General features: G+C 38.9%; 1 protein-coding gene across 1 annotated transcript in view; it reads right to left on the reverse strand.

Annotated features, from left to right (window-relative positions):
- Positions 1-20020, reverse strand: part of NRXN1 (neurexin 1) — a 667470-nt gene that overhangs the window by 11880 nt on the left and 635570 nt on the right. Inside the window, exon 17 of the mRNA XM_084203402.1 lies at positions 7132-7210. Coding sequence (XP_084059528.1) covers positions 7132-7210 — 79 coding nt within the window. The remainder of the gene's footprint in view (positions 1-7131; positions 7211-20020) is intronic.

Raw genomic sequence — 20020 nt, forward strand, 5'->3', positions numbered from 1 at the left:
ACCTTATCTGTAAGACAGGTTCTTTTTTTGAGAATATAAAAAAGAACAGGTCAAGCAACTGCTCATATACAAGCAACAGTTTTTCCTGCAAATTTTTCTAGGGAAAACCAGGAAAGTAAGTCCTCAATTAACTTGAATTAAAGGATGTGATATTCATGGACATATCACTGAAATATCTGGGGAATTTCCTAGTACTGAAAAACCTAAGGAATTCCACCAAAGTCAGTGGATTTGTGAATGAGTGACGTGGAGGGCCTGGTTTGCTTCTCTACGTGCACATCTCAGTCCTGGTATCACAGCAGCATCACAGCCTGTAAATACCTTCAGAACTGACTCACTAACTGTCTTTTACACATTTAAAAGAAAGAAAAATAACAGACCCCTTCTCTGGACACTCCTTCAGGCACATTGAGTAATGCGCCCATTTTTATTGAATTACTGTTCATAAAGAGAATATTTCTTGAAACTACTCAAAATGTTGCCACTCAGTTTTGTCCTTTCTGTGGAGATGTCTAACTCCAAACCACTGAACATGTAACAGCAGGACTAACAACTGCCACTTAGTAAATTTCTCTGCCCAAGGGTTGCCCTTTCATGTTGTCTGCGTACGTCTGAAGCATGAAATCCTGATTTGTGCTTCCGCACAAATAACAACACCAGCGTTTGCGCTCTGAACGTTTGCTAGCTGTGATTAAACCCCAGCAGCCATCCTTGTTTGACTATTCCATGTTTTATAGAAGTGAGAAGACCCAGCTTTAGCAAGGATATGCCTGGGATATGAATGCACCCTCAAAGTTCACACCCAAGCCAAACCGTCCATCATTTACGCACCGGCAGAGAGGCTCTTGTGCGAGTTAACAGAGAGCCTTGTGTGATTTACAGCAGGCTGATGTCAATATTTCTTACCACAGAGAACACTGAGCTGCTGGTATTGCGCTGCTAGAAAACCACTGTGTGCAGGGAAAAAAGCCACCTCCCCTGTATCCATCTATATTCCTCTGTCTAACACTAGGAATGCATGAAAATCCCAAGGAGTGGCTGGAAACCTCCAGTTCTGCTCAGCATTCCCAAGTTTCAATGGCATGGCTGGCAAAGAGTAGAGGTCAGCTTTGGCACAATGGATCAATCATGATTTTTAACCTCACTTCTTTAGATAATTAGGAAAAAAAACATCTTTTTTTATCAAATTCAAATTAGAAATGCCATGTTTGTAATTCACTACGACAGGCACTAGGACCTCAGCCTGTTGACAAAGAAATAGTTTAGTGAACAATAAAATAATTTGGAAAACTTCAGGATTTACTTTCTGTTCCTCTGGAGAAGGCTTTATAATTTATTTTAAAATAAATTTAAAAGTATTTTATCTTTAATTGAAGGGTGATTAATCTATATCTTAATCCCCTCAGTTCTTTTATGCACAGCCATGGTAAATGCTAACACTTGGTAAGTTTGTAAATAAAGCATAGTTTTCACCCTGTAGTAGCTTATACAGACATGACTATGTGTATCACATCTAAACACTTTAAAAGTCTAATTCAAGACAACCCAGTGATCTTTCTGGCACTGGAAATGCATATAGAACTACAGGATAATTGGACTGAGGCACAAATATTCCCTTTATGTCTCAAGCCATAATGAACACAGTAACCCTATGAACTAACTGTAATTTTATTTTTCTTTGTTTCAGCTTCTTGCACAATGAATTCCATGTAGAGCATTAAACAGGGCACTTGCAGTGATGTATAAATTATAGGAGTCACTTCACCTCCTACTGCAATGTTATCTTGCTGCCAGATGCACCAGGAATACAGCGCAGTAATTCGTGACAGGAAAAGAAAGCAAAACTTCTAATAATGAGCATAAAACACTCACAAATCTGTATTTCACAGCTCTGCCTGTTAGAAAAACAGGTATCAATGGTGGGATGTAATGATGGGGTGTAAAGCCCCACACTGTTCTGCTCACAGGACTAAGCCTTCCCCAAAGCAGTGGCTGCTCTCTAAGAGTCATCTACAGCAGTGGCTTGTTCACTCTCTCACCAAACTGGTGCTCTGGAGATTTCTGGTTGTCACCAGTTGTTTTCTGCAATGCAATTAATCCAGCCAACATGTAGGAAAATTAAAAATCTGCTCAAAGATCAGCTCAGAAACATCTATCCTATTAACCATTCTTTCTTAATAATATAGGAAAATAAATTATTTCATTTATCCCTCTGAATTAAGAATTAGGGCCAAGAAAGCTAACCAGTGTTACTAGCTGTTAAACCTGACTGAACTCTGTCCTGATTATTCTTTTTATCCACAGAATGGTAAAGGACAAGATCTGCCACCAATCAAACATTGGCCTGGGAAGTGGAAGCCAAAAACTGCCAAATCAAGAGATGAAGTAGCATTTTCTTTGGTTGCAACCTGGGGAGTTCCAGCAGCTGAAAGACACTTGTTTGAACCTGAGGAAAAAGCCCTCTTTCACTTTGAAGGTTACCTTCTGGTAAAATTCCCAAGACCAGGGAATAGACTGGCTTTAAGACCACTAAAACCTCTACTTATCCCATTACAACTGGGGCTGTAAGAGAAGCTTTCAACCTAATTGTGAGCTTAAACCTCTTTTGAGTCACAAATTCGAGAAAGATTTAAAATTCACTTGCAGAAAAAGAACTATTTGTGTGTTTGTCTAAAATTGTAAGACTTTTTTCCTGGTTGAGATTTCCCTGCCATTAAACTCAGTCATTTCACTTCATTTGACCCAGCTCAGACCTCTCTGCCTTTTGGAACATTTCAATAGCTACAGAAGTGGTTAGATAATAGCTAACAAATAAAATACCAGCCCAGAGTAACTGGAACAAATAAGCTGTGTAGCACAAACGCTCACTGGAACTCAGCAGAAATCAGAGCTCTCTACAGAGCTCAGCAATGGCTGGAACAGCAGTCCTGATGTGAAGAATGGCAATTTGTCCACCTGCAGTTTTATAACTCCTCATGTAAAATCAGTAAATTGTCCCAGTCCCAGGTTCTTTTTTTTTTTGGATAGGTTACCAGTAAAATTTTTTGTAACTTGTCTACAAAATGAAAAGGTTTTATTATTTCCTCCATAACATGAAGTTAAGGACATATAAACTGTTTTTTTTATTATTATTATTATAATCATCCTCAATCTTCATGTTGTTGCTGGTATTTAGGGGAAGGTGGAGAGGCTGTGAAAGCAATACTTGTTGCCTTACTGCACAAAACATAATGCAAAAAAAATATGTTGACTAAGTTTTGCATGCTAATAAATTTGTTATGACTTCATCCAATTATGGCACATTTAGCAGTTTGTATACCACAATGAAATCTGCAATTATAATTTTTGTGACTTTATGTTCCAGACAAGATGATGGGATTGCTGCTCAGCAGCTCCTAATCGGGTTTACATTTTTATGTCCTATATGAAATTTGTGGCAAATTGCATCTTTCCATTTATTATTTAGCAGACAGGTGCACAGAAAGCAAAGCTGGTGGTGGCAGAGTGGGACTTGTTAGCCACTACAAACTGCAACATATTTGTACCAGGAAAAAAAGCCCTATTTTATGCATAAATCTCGCTAATTAGTAAAACCTGGATAAGCAGGATTTTCTATGAGATATAGGCGTACCATATTCAAACTGTTTGTTGAATAGACTCACATTTGGAGCTGAGAACACTGGTTAGAAAAAGGCATATTATGGCCAGTCACCACAGAAATATTGAGTTATGGCTCTGTTAATAAAATTGCAGGGGCTTTGGCCATCCCTTCATTGGATTCTTGGTAGAAAAGTATTGACCACACAGCTCTGAGCGCATCATCTCTTGCCATGAGGTGGATTCCTTTGCTGAAGGATCTCAAACTATGGCCTCTGAAGTGAAAACACAAAAGTAAAACAGCCCTAACCATGGTACTTTCAGCCTCCTAGAATTACTTGTTAGGATAGATAAGTTTCACCATCATTAGTGAGGACGTTGAGGAGTAGCTGTGGAGAAGCCAGCCTGGTTTGTGAAAAGGGTCGAGGGGGAAAAGCTGAACTGAGCAATGGGGATATTTTAAATGGAGGGACAAATCCTTCTGTATCTCCTATTCCAACTGAAAAGAAAAACAATCATCAGGCTCTCACTGCCAACAGCACTGTGCTTCTCTCCTTGAATTCCAGCCTGCTGTTAGGAGCAGCTCAAATCCACATGGAGACTGCAATATTATGGAGATTGAGCAATGCCTACCTGACTATTCATGGAAAAAGGTTATTCACAACACTAAGTGACTAAGACTAAAACAGAGAGACTGATATGCCAGAAGTTACAACTTCAGTAACCCCTTTGGCTCAGGTATTTGCAAGTATGATAAAATGACAAGGCTGATGAAGGCAAATTAACAGCTTTTAAAAGTTGAGAGTGGGAGGACGAATGACATTTTGATGAGAAGAATGACAGACAAAATGATCCAGACAATTGGGATTATGCAGAACATAATTTCTGTGCCAATCCACAGGGTTTTTTTTAAAAAAGCAGTAGCAGTTGGAATCTGACAAATGAAACAGTAAAACCATTCTCAAATAAACAAAAATGAGAAGTGTAGCTGTGTGATGAATACTAAGCTAAAACAGGAAAGCTGAACACCAGCATGTAAAGCAAATGGCAATTTTTTTCTGAAAGACTAACATTCACATCCCTTTCCTGGACCATAGTTTGGACAGAAGCAATAAGCTGTCAGAAAGTTCCATTTTACCTCTCCCATTCTTGCACCCACCAGCTAAATGACTCTGCACGGCTCAGGACTACCAAACACTGCAGCCCCAGAGCTCAAACTACCTCAGAGAAGAATTATTCTGAAATTTCATTGGCTTTCAGTGAGCTGTAAGCCTGAGAAAATATAAATACAGCTTTAATACCCAGGTGATTTTGAAAATTATTTAGTGCTATGTAACCAATATATTGCTTTAAAATTACCTTATAAAATAAAATAACACCCTCCTAAATGTCAATTTATCTACTGAACAGCACTGGCTGTGTTAACTACAGCAAGGAAACAACTGGCATGAATGAGCTCAGAGCCATAAGAGCTGCTGCACTGACTCATACTGGACAGGACAGTCTTGCTAAACTCAAGAATTTGTAAATGAGAATGAAGGTGCAAGGAAAAAAAAAACCCTGAATATCTTGATCATAATGTCTGAGACTTCTCTGAGTGAAATATCTCCCTGAGAGGTACAAAACTGTATTTAAGAACAATAATTCAGTTTAATGGAATTTTGAAAATTACTCTGAAATCCTTTAATTGGAAAGTGAAAGAAAATAATCCTGAGGTATCGTCATCAAATCTGTAAATTGGTTCCTGGAAGAGCTCAAGTGCCATCCTGCAGGTCTGTCAGACACTGACACAAGTCATGTATGCCTTTACTTCAGTTTAGGTAAATAATTCTTGCATGTGGGTATCAAGCTCTGTGACTTAAAATAGGAACCATGCATTTGCATATGAAGAAAAATTTCATTTGTCTTAGGGCTATGTAGACATTTCTCCTGCCCCAGATTTTGGCATCATACTAAAATGGCTCTAAGCTGCTATTTGCATTAATATATTAATCTCAAATTAAATTGGTTTCTACTCGAGCTAAATATGTTGCTACACAACAAATAGATCCTAATTCTTTTACTGTTAAGTGAAGTAGCAAGCACCAAAGATTACCCAATTACCTCAGACAACTAACAGTGTGTGTGCTACCAAACAGCACAGAATTCCAGGGAATTCTGGGGAAAATTCTAAGGAAAACTGAGCTATGTTTGTATGTTACCATGAGCTGTTCACTCAGGAAATCTAAACCTTAAACCAAACCAACAAAGAAGCAGGAATAATTCATTGGACTGTCTAGGGTTATTTTAAAGGATGGGAAGTTTTCCAGCCCTTTCACTTCAATGATAAATGTTGGGATTTTTAGAGATGGTACATAGTATTTAACTAAACATAATTGAGCATAATTGAATCTTTGGAAAAGATTTCCCACAGAAGTTGTGGATGTTCCATCCCCTGAAGTGTCCAAGGCCAAGCTGGATGGGGTTTTGAGCAACCAAGTCTAGTGGAAGGTGTCCCTGCCCATGAGAGGGGTTTGGGACTAGATATAGTTAAAGGCCTCTTCCAACCCAAATTTTCCCATTATTTCACAGAGGACAATTATTACCAAATCTCCACTATTCAGCGGAATAGGAAATACGTGGCCAAAACACTACCAAGTTTTTGTTTCATGAAAAATGCTAGAATATGAAAATATCTTGTTTCTGGTTATAACTAAAACATACACTCTGAATAGGCTTGGCTTGAGAAAAACCCATAAATTTGAAATTTGAGACTGTTTTAGTCTATGTCTTCAGGTTTTCTCTATCTATACAAAATTTCATACCACTAACAGAAGTAAAAATGAATCCAACTCTACCTTCCAGTGCATGAAGGCAGCCTATAAGAAAAATAGAGAGGGACTTTCACAGGAGCTGACAGGACATAGGGAAGTGGATTCAAACTGAAAGACACTAGGTTTAGATTAGGTATTAGGAAAAAATTTTTCCCTGTGAGGGTGGTGAGGCTCTGGAACAGGTTTCCCAGAGAAGCTGTGGATGTCCCATCCCTGGAAGTGTTCAAGGCCAGTTTGGATGGAGTTTTGAGCAACCTGGTCTAGTGAAAAGTGTCCTTGGCCACATCAGGGAGATTGGAAGTAAATGATCTCTAAGGTCCCTTCCAACCCAGGCCATTCTACGGTTCTATGACATAACATGACATTTTCAATATGATATTTTTATCTTATTGAGGGCAATGCTTAAGGCACAAAAAGTAGCAACACCTTCCTGCTAAATGAAGCTGCACTTGCTTTATCACAACACAGTGGCAGGGGCCCTAGAATGCCCTTCCTAGTCCACCTTCAGGTCCTCAGCCAAGCCATAACTTTGCTCAGATTATCCCATCTGGTGTCTTGGAGCTGACTCTGCCTCTCTGCCACCACGTGTAGAAAGGGCCCAATTCAACCTCTCCTTGTGATGCACAAAAGGACTGTCCTGCTAGCTGCTGCTCTGGAGGACTGGAGCATGCAAATATGAAAGAAAAGAAAGTAATAAAAAAAGTTGACTAACCTAACCCACCTGAGCTCGGCTCACAGGGATCGATGTCCTCATCATCGCTAGGACATTCAGCCGAGGCCACCAGGATGTCATCTGTAGCCTGCAAAGAAAATCAGAGTCAAATAGATGGACTTGAATTGACTGAACATGTTGTAAGTTTCTCACCAGCATATCTTCTTTTTTTTTCTTTTTCTTTTTTTTTTTTTTTTTTTGAATTTATGCAAGGCCCAGAGCGTTTCAGACTTAAAGTGTAATGGTGCAGTGACACTCTCCAACTCTGTATTAATGGGACTTTGCTTTTCAATTTGCACTTGTCAGGATTTAGAATTGTGTTAGATATCCAGTGTGGGCGCTTACACATTTTAATTTTTTTTTTTGTAATAAGGACAGAAAGTAGAAGGAGAGAATATGTATATTGAGGCTGCTGGTCTTCCCTCTTTATCTCCAATATCTCTACTACGATATTACTGAAAGTATTAAAATACAAGTCAAAATAATGAACTGCCTGCAGTGCAGCTGTTAAAACTATTATAAATGTAGTGATGTTTTCTCCATTAACTGCACTTGCTTTCTCAGATGTAGAGTCAAAAAAAAAAAAAAAGGAAAATAAGCAAACATATCTCTCACTGAGCTGAAAACTACTTAATGAAAAGAAAGTCAAGGAAAGAAAACAATAATAAATGCATATATGCTAGAAATTATTATGTTATTTTCTTAAATAAGTGAAAACTTCTTATTTTCTTAGATAAGTGAAGTATTGTGTGAGTGCTATGATTACATCCCAGGGCCAAAATGCATTTGGACAATTTTTTGTATAAAGAAATTATATAAATCAAGACAAAAGAGACAAACCAGGGGATGTCTGGTAAAATATAACATAAAAGTTCAAAAAAGAACTGGGGAATTCCTATCTACTGCTTCTCACAGTGCAAGAACAAGGAGATATACAATGAAACACTGAGACAATCAATCAGTCAACATGAAAAAATGAACATCTTTCCAAGCCACCTCTGAGAACAGTCATTTAGAAATGTAATAAGAACATCTACAGTAATTCAGGGAAATAATAGGAGGGAAATATGAACTGTCATGCACCTGGTCATTACTCAAGAAATTACTAAAGAGGTTGGGAAGACACTTTTCCTATGGGCAAGGCGTTTCATAACTGTCCATTTCAAACTTCTGTTCACCTCACTGAAGGAAATGCATGGAGAGAATAAAATACTACATCATATTTAAACAAGAGGCTCAGGACATAGGAGGCAAAAAGCCATTCTTGAATTCATGTACGATAAATATGCAAACAACCCATTTTAGTGAATGCAAAACTTTCTTCCTTTATCTCTCCATGGGTATAGAGGAGGGACATAAAATGCATGAAAGTTTTCCTTCATCAGTTTAAATCTGAAGATGTAAAAATTTTATAGCTGTGCAGCAGGGCCAAAGGCTAAGCAATGCTGTTTATCATTATTATTCTAACCAGAGTTTTAAAGCGAAGCATATTACAGTAATAGGCTTTACTTTGTCATGCTTCAAGAATATTAATGAATATAAGCTTTCAGCACTTCTCTGAAGTAGGAAAGTGATACAGGAATACATTCATTAATATGTGAGGCCTAACAAAGAAAAGCCCATAATAATAATCATCATATATTTTAGAGGTAAAAGACTGAGGCATAACGGAATGAAGTAACTTGCTGAAGGTAATCAAAAAAGCTATAGACAACAGCTATCTTTGCATGCCATAATCACAAAAATTATCTTTCCTTATAGCTGAGAAAATTTGTAGCTAGAGAAAACAACTGTAAACCTGAAATACTGCCAAAATTAGTTGGCAAATTTGCAAAATTTAAAAAATACCCTAAAAAAAGCTTTCTAGTTGTCTTTCATTTCTACCATGTAGAAAACCAAAGTTGTAACAAAAGCCAGCTGCAAAGACCCTCTTGAATTTCCAATGTCCATTTCTTTTCCCTAGATGACAACCATTTAAGCTTGAAAACCAGTAGATTGGTCTCTTTGAGGAAACATACCTTTTTTTTAATATAAAGAAGAAATAATCAAGTAACCAACAAAGCCTGCCCATAAGAAAATATCTCTGTACTGTAAACCCCCCAACCATTAAGTATAAAAACATAATAATAAGTTCATAGAGTTTCATGCATCTCCCAAAGAGTTTCAACTTGGTAAATGAAGCCCCAGTGTCAAATTTTTTCTTTTGCCTACAACATTGGACAAGACAGTACTTTTATAACCTGTAGCTGGAATTCTGAATATTTATCAATATTCAGCTCTACACAAATACCATTTAACAGAGAGGATCACATGCACACCCAAAAGTCACATCAAGAAATGGTCTCAGACCTACTGGTCTGACTGGAATTTTGATTAGGGGTGCTTTGGCCCATGCACAGATGAGTCACTCTTGTAACTTGGGTGATCTGAGAAGAAATTATCAAATAGATTGATGGGATTATTGCAGTGTCTCTGATTACTCTTGATATAGGACAGCATGGTAGGACTTCAGGTAACTCTACTTATTTGTTCAATTTGTGGAACATCCAAAATTATGATAATTCAAAATCACCAGAAGAATAATGCACTTTAAGTATTTTCATGTATGAGAGATACTTTGCTCAGCTACTTATAAGAGAGTGTCAAAACTGTCTTCATAAACTGACATTAATTCCAATCTATAGAAAGAGTATTCATCCTTCTACAAGAAGAAAGGGTTGTTCTTGAATGATAAAAATGCATGCATATTATGGGTGCAGAAATGAGTAATTCCTTAAATAAATGTGAATATAGAATGTCGAGAAAGACCTCATTTATGTCTCAGCATATTAAAGGAAGTAATGTGTGTTTCAAAGTCAATACTTGGTATAAAACTCATTTTCTTGTAAGCAATAATCAAGTATCAGTGGCTGAATAAGAAGCCAAGTGATAAGATGATGTGAAAAGTGTTTTTCTTCAGAAAAATATCTGAAGAATTTGAGTTTTAGTACCAATTAAAGGACATGCCACAGCCTGCCCCTGTTCACCCCTTTCCCCAAATCCAAATAGCCCTTTGCTGCTACTCATACATATTTTCAGAGAAAAGGGCAAAGGAGCTGTGAAAGGCAGGTGAGATAGCAGTGACCAAACTACAAATGAAAGCTATTGGTCTGCCTGACAGAATTCAAAATGGGATTCAGAATTAGCTAAAGCACTAGAGAATATAGAGAATACATAAATTAAGCACTCTGGGCCAGTTACTTTCTGGAGTTATTTCTCCAGAAGACCTCTGACTGATGAATTTACCTGAAGAGAGAGCAGAATTTAGAGCTGATGTTGTCAGACAGCCATGGGGTGCAGATCAATAATGCAAGATAGAGTAATGTGTTTTACTGACTTGACATTATCTTTTCCTCATGCTTTTTAATTTGGATGGGAAGATTTAAAACAAATCAGTTCTCCTAAGTGAATTGCTATTGTTGCTAGCACTATGGCAAATTTACAGGACACTGCTTCAAGCATTCTCATTAATCAAGGATTTAAAAGTCAGTGGAAAATCCCTTATTTACAGTGAGTGCCTAATAGGATAACATCCAACTGGTATCATCATCATACAAGATTGGATTAGAATGTGTCTTGGATGAGTTGTTCAAATTCATTTAATAGGTGATACTCCAGTTGTTAGAAATTAAAAAAAAAATTAAAATAGCAGGTGTACAGCGTAAAAGGTCAGGCAGAATTTCTTTTAATTGCTTCTTCTTTTCTTTGTGCATTTTCTGAGATTTTTCAGATTCAATTTGCAGCTATGACTGTACGATTTAAAATGCAGTCCACTGTGAAATGTGGACTCTCAAAAAGTTGGATATCTGTACACATATCAAAAAAGCTTACAATTAACATGGCAATGAAAAAATGGAGCCAAAAAATTCCACATTTAGTAAAACTAGAATTCATTGCAGAATGTTGCTTCTGACAACTATTCAGGGGTGTGGCCCCTGCAGGAATAGGTCTTGCTTACATCAGCTACGTCTGCTTGCAAAAATAAAGAAATTGGGATTTGTCTCTCAGCCAAGAGACAGTTTAAAATACCACCAATCTGCCACCTTGCCTGAGGAAGGAAATGGTGACTCTTTCAAGAAAGCTCCTGGCCAGATGAAAAAATGACGCTGTAGTCATGGCTTAAATGCAGTGACAATCTGTAGCTATGGATAAATATCAAGCTGCCTCAGAGGTTACTATCCCTGGTTCAAAACCAGTACCAGAAAATATGTCTGTGCCCTTCTAAAAGTGCTCTCTGAATGGTATGCCATTAAAAGAAATACTTGCAAATGAATAAACAAAACAGGGAAGTAATTTTTAATTATTATTCATTTTTTGCATGACTGAGATTAAATACACACCAACTTACTCCGTTTTTATGTATGAAGTCTGCTACACCTGAGGGTATGAGAGAAATATGACCTAAAAATTAAATCAGCAATCTGAGCTGTGCATTCATTAACAGTATAATGGATCCTGCATATTTTCTGCTGTAGTATGGCACCAGCTCTCCTTTAAATCATAGCACCCTACAGCTACTCTGAATATAGTTTATTCCTTTCTTGTTCAATAATATACTTTATCCAATGAGAACTGCAAGCAAATCCAAATTACACAATAGCTAAAAACTAGCAGTCCTAAATTATTATATGAATTATAACCAGCACAACCCCTTATGACTGCTCCTTAAATTATTTCAGATGAGAACCTCAACTGCGTAACTCAGAATTACACTTATTTATTTGTACAGCCGTGGTGCTGAATGATAGCAGAGACCAGCGCTGTTGTGCCTGGTGCTAAAGGCAGCTGGAAAGCGAAGGTTCTGCTCTGAGGAGCTTTGAGATTGATTTTGGACAACAAACGAGTGGGAGAGGCAGCAGAGGATGAGAAGGGTCAGGTGAGGATGCTGCTGAGAGGCGCTGGCAGTCACACACAGGCTCTGATCTAGCACATTCCCCAAAATTATGCTCCCATAGAGCAGGAAGGAAGGTCAGAAAGAAAGCAGGCACAGGAAAGCCAGGCAGGAGCCTGTGGCTGGCCAAGGAGATGCTGGGAACAGATGGTGCCTGCGAGCACTGCCGAGGCTGCAAAGCCTCTCAGAGGAAACTCCACGTGTTTGGAGCCGTCTGCTGAGCGTGGAGATGAGGACAGGCAGGCAGCACCCATGGGCAGGGGAAGATGGAGCAGGGTTGTTTTGGGAGGGGAGCTAACAAAGGAAGTGAAAAATTATTGGTGAGGTCACAGGAGAAAAGGAGACGAGGTGGCAAAAGGGTACAGGGGAGGTAATATCAAGAGACATGATTATGTGAAGATTAATGGGTAAGAATCCAATGACTGTTAGCAAATGACTGTCTGAAAACATACTTTCAGATGTAGACAAGGAAATTAAACCTCTAATTCTCCCTTTCCCCTTTTCTGTAATGCTTAATTATCATCTCTGCTTGCTTCATTTTTCCTCCTGAAAACAAAGCTTATTCAAATAATTGCAATTTAGTTCAGACAGAATCAGCTACAAGTGATTTTTAAACATAAAGACCTGCTTCTATTTGGCAAAAGCCTATATAGCTACAGCCACGGTATAAAGAAAGGTTTTGGAAACCCAACAGATAAACACTACTGTCTTCTTCATTAGCTGTGGCAAACTTTCCTTGAAAAATATGGTTCATGCAATACCTACATAAAGGAGCAGTCCTTTTGTTCTTTTGTACTGGACACATTAATTTCTGAGGCAGAGAGAGACTTTCCCAAAAACTAATCCCTTGCATATATTCCTTTTCCCCCCTTTTTCCCCTTTAAATGGAGGAATAAAGTAACCTAAATCAATGGGAGTGCTGGCAGAAACCAACAGAGTATGAAACATCACAAAAGAGTTCATGTGGAAAAACTCAGATTTCATTTTTCAGGTTGGGATTAACTGCACAATCTTCTAGCCAAGACTGCATAATTTGAATTTAATTCTCAGTGTATGAAGCAGGACTTTGTGACTGGTTATTGAGACAGTTGTGGAAAGAAACTCCAATCTGTCACATTAATCAGGTGTACTCCTCATCTGGTGTTAATAACCTGCCACTGCATGAGGCAGTTTGCTGGGAAAGAGGCAATAGTGATGTAACAGCAATATCAGCCCTAGATGATTTGCTGTTTAGACAACTGCCTGGAACGTTGTACTTAACCTGCTATAGGTCAAACAAGTACATGTGCATCAATTACTGCTCTTCCACCCACATCCAAAAAGTACTATCTCAGCACTGTGCTACTGAAATATGTTATTTCTGGACATGGGTATTAAAATGCTAATATTTCAAGCACATGCACAATATTTATTAAATCTTTTGCTAACTGCTGACATGTTATTACCCTGTAATGTGAAAATACAGTAACTGAAAATCGAAACACTTTCTCAAAACTGGCTGTGATCTAATTAATACTACCATGTTATTTCTTGAATTGTCAGTGTTTGATGCTGGGAGAAAGCAAAAGCCTTGATTAATATGTTCCTCTCACAGGGAAGAAAAAAAAAAAAAAGAAACCTTGAGGATATACCAACCAAATACAATGAGGCCTTTCAGTCAGTGAAATGAGTGCTGTAGAAATTAAACTCAGAGGTGTAGGTGAAAAGCTCAAGATGATGCCTCAGCCTCTGTCCTCAAATCCCAGCAGTGAGGGGAACACACCTGCTCCACACAGCAAAACAGAGTCACCTCAATTCTAGCCTCCACCTCTCCACGTACAGACAGTTTATCTTTCCCCACAATAACCCTAAAATCCACGGTATTCATTCCATGCAGAAAGACTATTGTATTATTTCTCCAGCCACCCTCCTCCACCCAAACATCTAAATTCTTGTGGGGAAAATTGCCACAAACAGTGTGAATACATTTGAGAAACAGATTTATAGTACAATAATGTCAAAAAAACTGTGTGCCTTTAAGCTCAGAATTTGAATTTAATTGCTTTGGTCAAAGTCTTAGAGTCACTCATCTCATCTGTAAAGAAGCAGGAGCAGAGCTGAAAAATCCACATGCTGGCAAAGCTACAAATTTTTACCTGGACAGACAGCCAGGCAGCACTCTGCACTAATCATTAAAAATTAAAGTATTACTAATTAAAAAATAGGAAAATAATCCAAACATTTTCCTGTAAAGTCATGTTCCTTACCTCCTGCAACATATGGATTAAGTTAGTTTCACAGATGTAGACCAAAAGTAATTTCTATATTAATTTTATTTAAAAATATCACATTTCTTGTCCCCTTTTGAAACTTTTTGGATTTGATGCCTAGAAAATTATCCCACTGTTTTACTTCTGTGTTTCTCTCCCAGCTGGGCAACAAATGAAAATGCACACATCTCCATTAATACATTTTTCACTGGCCACTCTTCCATATTTAAAGACTTTACAAGAAGATACTTAATAGAAGACTCCCTGTTTAACAGCAGGGGCTGCTTTGGACTTCTTGAAACAAGCTGATTCTGCACTAGCTGTGGCTCTTGGAAGCAGAGCAAGCAGCAGCCACACAGTGACAGAGTACCAAGAATGGGAGAAGAAGGTTTATTTTTTGAGGTAATTTGATATTTGCATCAAGGAACAACTGATATTCACCATGAACGTTGGACTAATGCTTCAAAGCAGTGCTGGCTGCAATCAAGAGGGAATTGTCCACCTCCCACACCCTTCACATCAAGGCCAGCTCATGCCATAAACCCCTGAGCACGAGGAGTCCTGTCAGCACCATGATTATCTTTGCATTGATTAAGACCTAAATTTGTTTTGCAGCGCCAGATGAACGTACCAAGGTTTGATTTCCTTTCCAAATAAACACGTACGGCACTGTTGTGCTTCTGACTGGTTCAGAAATACAGGTAGAGTAAAAAGAGAAAACTGCTTCTGTCTGGCAACACTGGAGATGGCTGGCTGGGAATGAGCAAGGAATGAGCTCTCTGTCATGTGCTGACTGCTCCCTTTGCTCCATCCTGCCCTGTCCCTCCCTTCTGCAGTGGGGCTGATGGAAACAGGAGCTCACAACCTGCTCTCAGGGCCCTTGGGAGCTGCTGGCTGACCCCTCAGCTTGGTCTGACCCAGAGCAATCCACATGAAGATGAAGGCACAACCAACCCAAAACGAGTTTTTCCACTCATGCTGGAGGAGAAAAACCACAGGTGAAGAGATGTGGCACCAAACTGGACTTTATCTCTTGAGAGCAGGCACTGCTATGCAATGTGCCAGTTACCAAAACCACGGGCACCTAATTGCATAATGCCTATTATTTATACTGTGCCATTTGTGAGAGCTGCCATGGCTGCTTGGATGAAGAACAAATGAGTCACCGCCTTACTCCTTGCTCATCTAACTTTTAGATTCACAGTGGTGTAACATTTCTGGTTCCAGAAATAATTTGGTTGGCTGATTCTCATTCTGAAATTACACATAGTTCTGCCATGGATCAGACTGATCAGAAGAAGCTGTGCTACTTTTCAGCTTACCTGTTTCACCCTTATTTCCCCCAGGTAATGAAAATAGGTTGAAAACAAGAGACAGATAATCTGTGAATTCTTTAAAAGTCTCTCGTGCTTTCTCTCCAAGGTCCTTTCCAGAACATCCATATTCCACTCCCATAAACACCATAGTTCATTCCAGAGCAAGAACAACAAAAATTCACTTTGATTTTTGTTTTGTTTTTACATTTGCACTGAGCCTAAAATATATGGAATAGAATGCGGTTGATGAAATGCAATCCTATTATTTTCTCCTAGGCGAGAAAATTATTTTGCCTCTAAGTACGAGGGAAATGTTTCTGGGCATTATGCTTTTATTTTCTGGTATCATTTTATTTTTAGCCATCTCTTTTGCTGAAGTAAACATTTTGGTGTCTATTAATTCTGAACTCACAAAACACAGAGGAGACAGTTTTGTATTAACTCAGAGAGAGACTGTGCTTATTAAATGGCAACATTACAACGGCGATAGCAAATCTTTTAATTTATAACCTTGGATTACCAATCACATGTACAGAGATTGTCGAATTTTTGGAATATGACTCTTGCTGCATTTGTATTTATCTCAGAAAACTCAGGCATAGCATTATTAAAGACTTCAGAATTGACAATTTGAGTTTTTGTCAGGGAAGTGGGGTTGCTTTTAATTGACCATTGAGCTGCTAGTGTAGCCTTTTTTGTTGCTGTTGTGGAGCTTTGGGTTTTTTTGCAATTTAGTCACAAGTTTTAAGACCATTCTTAGCAAAACTTTAGTAAGTTAGAGAAATGACTGAAATCAACATTGGACACTTTTAACACTCGGCTGGGCTGGTGGGTCCTTGAAGTGCCTTTCAACCTGGTATTCTGTAATTCTGTGATTCTCTGAGTTATGAAAATACAGCAAAGTTAGAAAGGTACTAACTATGAACTACACTTCCATCTTTTTTTTACAATTAGAGTACTGCCAGTTTTACTCACTGTGAGTCTCCCTGACTGTTAAATTGTGTCACAGGTCTTGGTGTACTAATATCCACGGGAATTTTTTTACAAGTCTCAAAAGAGGGGAAGCAAGGAAAGCCCTTCAGAAGGAATACTTCCTGAAACTCACATGGAGTCTCTGTTCTCACTTAGCAGGTTTTCAGGGTGGAAAAAGATTTCTTATTTTGTAAGAAACTGCTTAACCTACTAGACTGCTTTTTAGCCATTTAGGTAACGCAACCATCTCATCTTCTTCCACGGAAAAGTGAGAGACTGAGACAATAGAGGAAACATGGGATGTTCTATTCAACACTCACCTACCCATACCATGTTCTTCAAGTTCATTTGAGCATGTCTTTGGCTCAAGGCAAATTATTTTGAGTCAGTCAGATCAGGCAAGAAACCATTAGTATCCCTCTCTAAAGCCCAGTTTTCCTCTCTTGAAGGAAAACGAGCCCTAGTCCTATTGCCAACACTTTCCTTCCTCAAGTTTTAAACAAAGAATGAATTTAAACATTTTTAGGGTCCAAGAGGGCACACTATAGATCCTTTGTCACTTTTTATCCCTAATTATCACTGGTTTTCACAGGTTTACCCAGAGCAAAGCAAATCTGAAGCTGTTTTCTCCACAAATCTGTCTTTGAAGCACAGCTTTTTCAAATGTAACGCACTCAGTTTTACTACTAAAAAAATTCCCACATTTCCTTATCCTAATTATTTAATTAAAAAACTCAAACAATAATGGCAGGACCAGGGAATATACTGAGGAAAAAACCTACTAGCTCTTCAGAGATGAGAAATGTTCTACAGAAGAGCTGCATTCTGCAAGTACAACTTGGTAGCAATAACAAGAGTTAGTTAGCTACACATGCTCTTGAAAAAGACAATGCCTAATTGCCTTTCAATTAAAATATGTTTCATTAAAGCCACTGTTTTAGAGATACTAATAATTACACAGTTTCTGAAAGTGTACATTTGTCACAGAGGTGTATGGGTTTGTTAATGATGCTTTTATTTTATAAGAGCAGTCAAAATTCAGGTGAGAAACATGCTCTAGGAAAGCAGCAGGCTTTGCACAGCTGGGAGATGCTCCAGGTGACGGCTGTGATATTATTTACAAGCAGATGTTATTTATAACCACATTGTTGACCAGGAACCTCCCTTTTTCATCACATGTGTGGAAATCTGTGCAGGTTAAGAAAAACTGTGTCTCACACAGGAGGTATTTGGGTTTGGGACCTAAACATATGGTCTGGCTTTAAAGGATAGGTTGTGGCTTTCCAGTACCAAGGAGAGAAACTGAGGCCTGGGAGACAATTTCTCCTCTGCTGTCCATACTGCTGCTGATGGCATTTGGGGTGTGGGGAGGAATAGGCTAAACTTGAGCAGGAAGGAGAGAAAAATCAGGCTCAGAACAATGGCAAGATGGGATATTGAGATGAAGGGTCAGGAATGTGTGAAAAGTAACTGAGATAAGATGTGGGAGGATTTGGGAAGAGAAATGAAATTGTGCTCCTGCTGTGAATCTGGGGGGGACACAGACCATTACAAAAGGAAGAGAAGAAGAGGGAAAAAAGAGCTACAGTAAATCAGCAAACATGGAGAACCATGGAGAACTGTGGATGTGGGGAAGTTTGGGATAAGGACAAAGCATTCCAGCCATGGAATTATTGCCAGTCCTTGGAATTATTTCAGATTGGAAAGATTACAGACTTGTAGCCATTGGAGCCGGCACCAAGATGTCAGCTTTCCTTTCACTGTCAATCATAATCTGCTAATCACTCTAGCAAAGACTTCAATTTTCCAGCAGATGTCTGGCCCACTGGGATCCATCATTTAAAAGACATAAGTGTAAGGCAGAGATCTGCCAGTGAATCCACAGGCTCCAGCAGTCCATTTCAGGGTCTCAGCTCCGTGGTGCATAGCAGAACAGGTTTCTGATGTTTGTTTTGAAAGGAACTCGGAAAACCACGATACAAAACATTTGATTTGGAAAATTATAAGTGTGAAAGGGAATGAACACCCAGCAATTAAGGGATGCCAGAACTCAAGTCTGACACGAAGCCTTAATTCACACGGCTTATGTCTGCACAATCTGATGCCATCTTAAATAAAATGCTAGTACAGATTAATAATAACATATTTGAATGTCAGCTGGTGTAAAGCCACACAGTGCCAGAGAAACAAAATGTTCACACTTCAGTTGTGCATCTGGCCCATAATTTCTTGTGATATTGTTTAAAACTGAGAGCCCAAGCCCACAGGGAATTATCTTAAACTTGAGTATGCCTAAGGCTACGTACTAATCGCTGTCCTCACTGCAGCATGGCACACTTCTGAGTCATACTGCAAAGATAGGTTTGCCATGAGGTAATCCAAAAAAAATATAAGTTAAAATTATTAAGTCACATAAAGTCTGGATTTTTGACCTTCATTATTACATTATGAGCAATAGCTAGGAATATGGCAGAGAATTTAAAATAGGATTCTTGTTTAAAATGAGAAATTAACCATCTATGCACACCCCAGTTATTTAGTATGGCACTGTATTTTCACAAGGTCTTTCCACTTCCTGGCAGGAACCTATCAGTTATCTGTTAAAACTGCTTTTCATAACATCTTATAGCAAGGAAAATACAAATACAAAAGCAAGGAAATTTCATTTGACTGGAGTGCAAACAGCAAGATAGTGTAAGATTCCTCTTTAAAAGTAAAAAGAATTTCATAAGACCCAGACTCAAAACTCTGATGGGTGCCTAGAAGTTCTTGCTGTTGCAACTAAAACATTCAGCTGACTCCCTAAATAGGCATGCTATGTCAGGAAAGTCTATAATTAAACTCCCTGAGTCTGTCACTTGTCTATATGGGAATGTTACTGTGATATAAATGAAGTTAATTAAAACTGGTATAACTCCCAGGTGCATAAACTTTGCTGGGAAAGGACCAAATGTTTTGTGCATAGCTTTGGAGGGCAGGGCATGCCCCTCCAGCCAGCCCATGGGTTTGCTCAGTGCATGCAGAGGGGGAGTGGGAGCTGCATGGCTTCATCTCTCGCCGTGTGCTGGCAGCAGTGGGATGTGTCAGACCCTTCACGGGAACAAGCTGCTACACTCACGCTGACATCTCACTGTCTGACTGCAGAGCAAGCTCCACTACACTGCAGAGCTCCTCAGATTTAGCTCTCCTGCCTCCAACAGCCATGTACTGCTGTCAGGAGAGCAAACTGTGAGACCAAAACGACGCAGGCAAGCCTGTGAGAAAATCTGAATTCAACCAGACTGTTGCAGTCCTTCTCCCAGTGCTGCACCAAAGGCACCCAGGCAGTTTGTCACTGTTGGCATGCCCTGGGTTCCTGCTGCTGGACCCAAAGGGTCACATTCAAGTCTACACTCACCTCTCTTAAGCTTTTATGAGTCTAAGGAAACTTC

The sequence above is a fragment of the Fringilla coelebs genome (assembly GCF_963513975.1).
Source record: "Fringilla coelebs genome assembly, chromosome: 3".
Classification (NCBI taxonomy): Eukaryota; Metazoa; Chordata; class Aves; order Passeriformes; family Fringillidae; genus Fringilla; species Fringilla coelebs.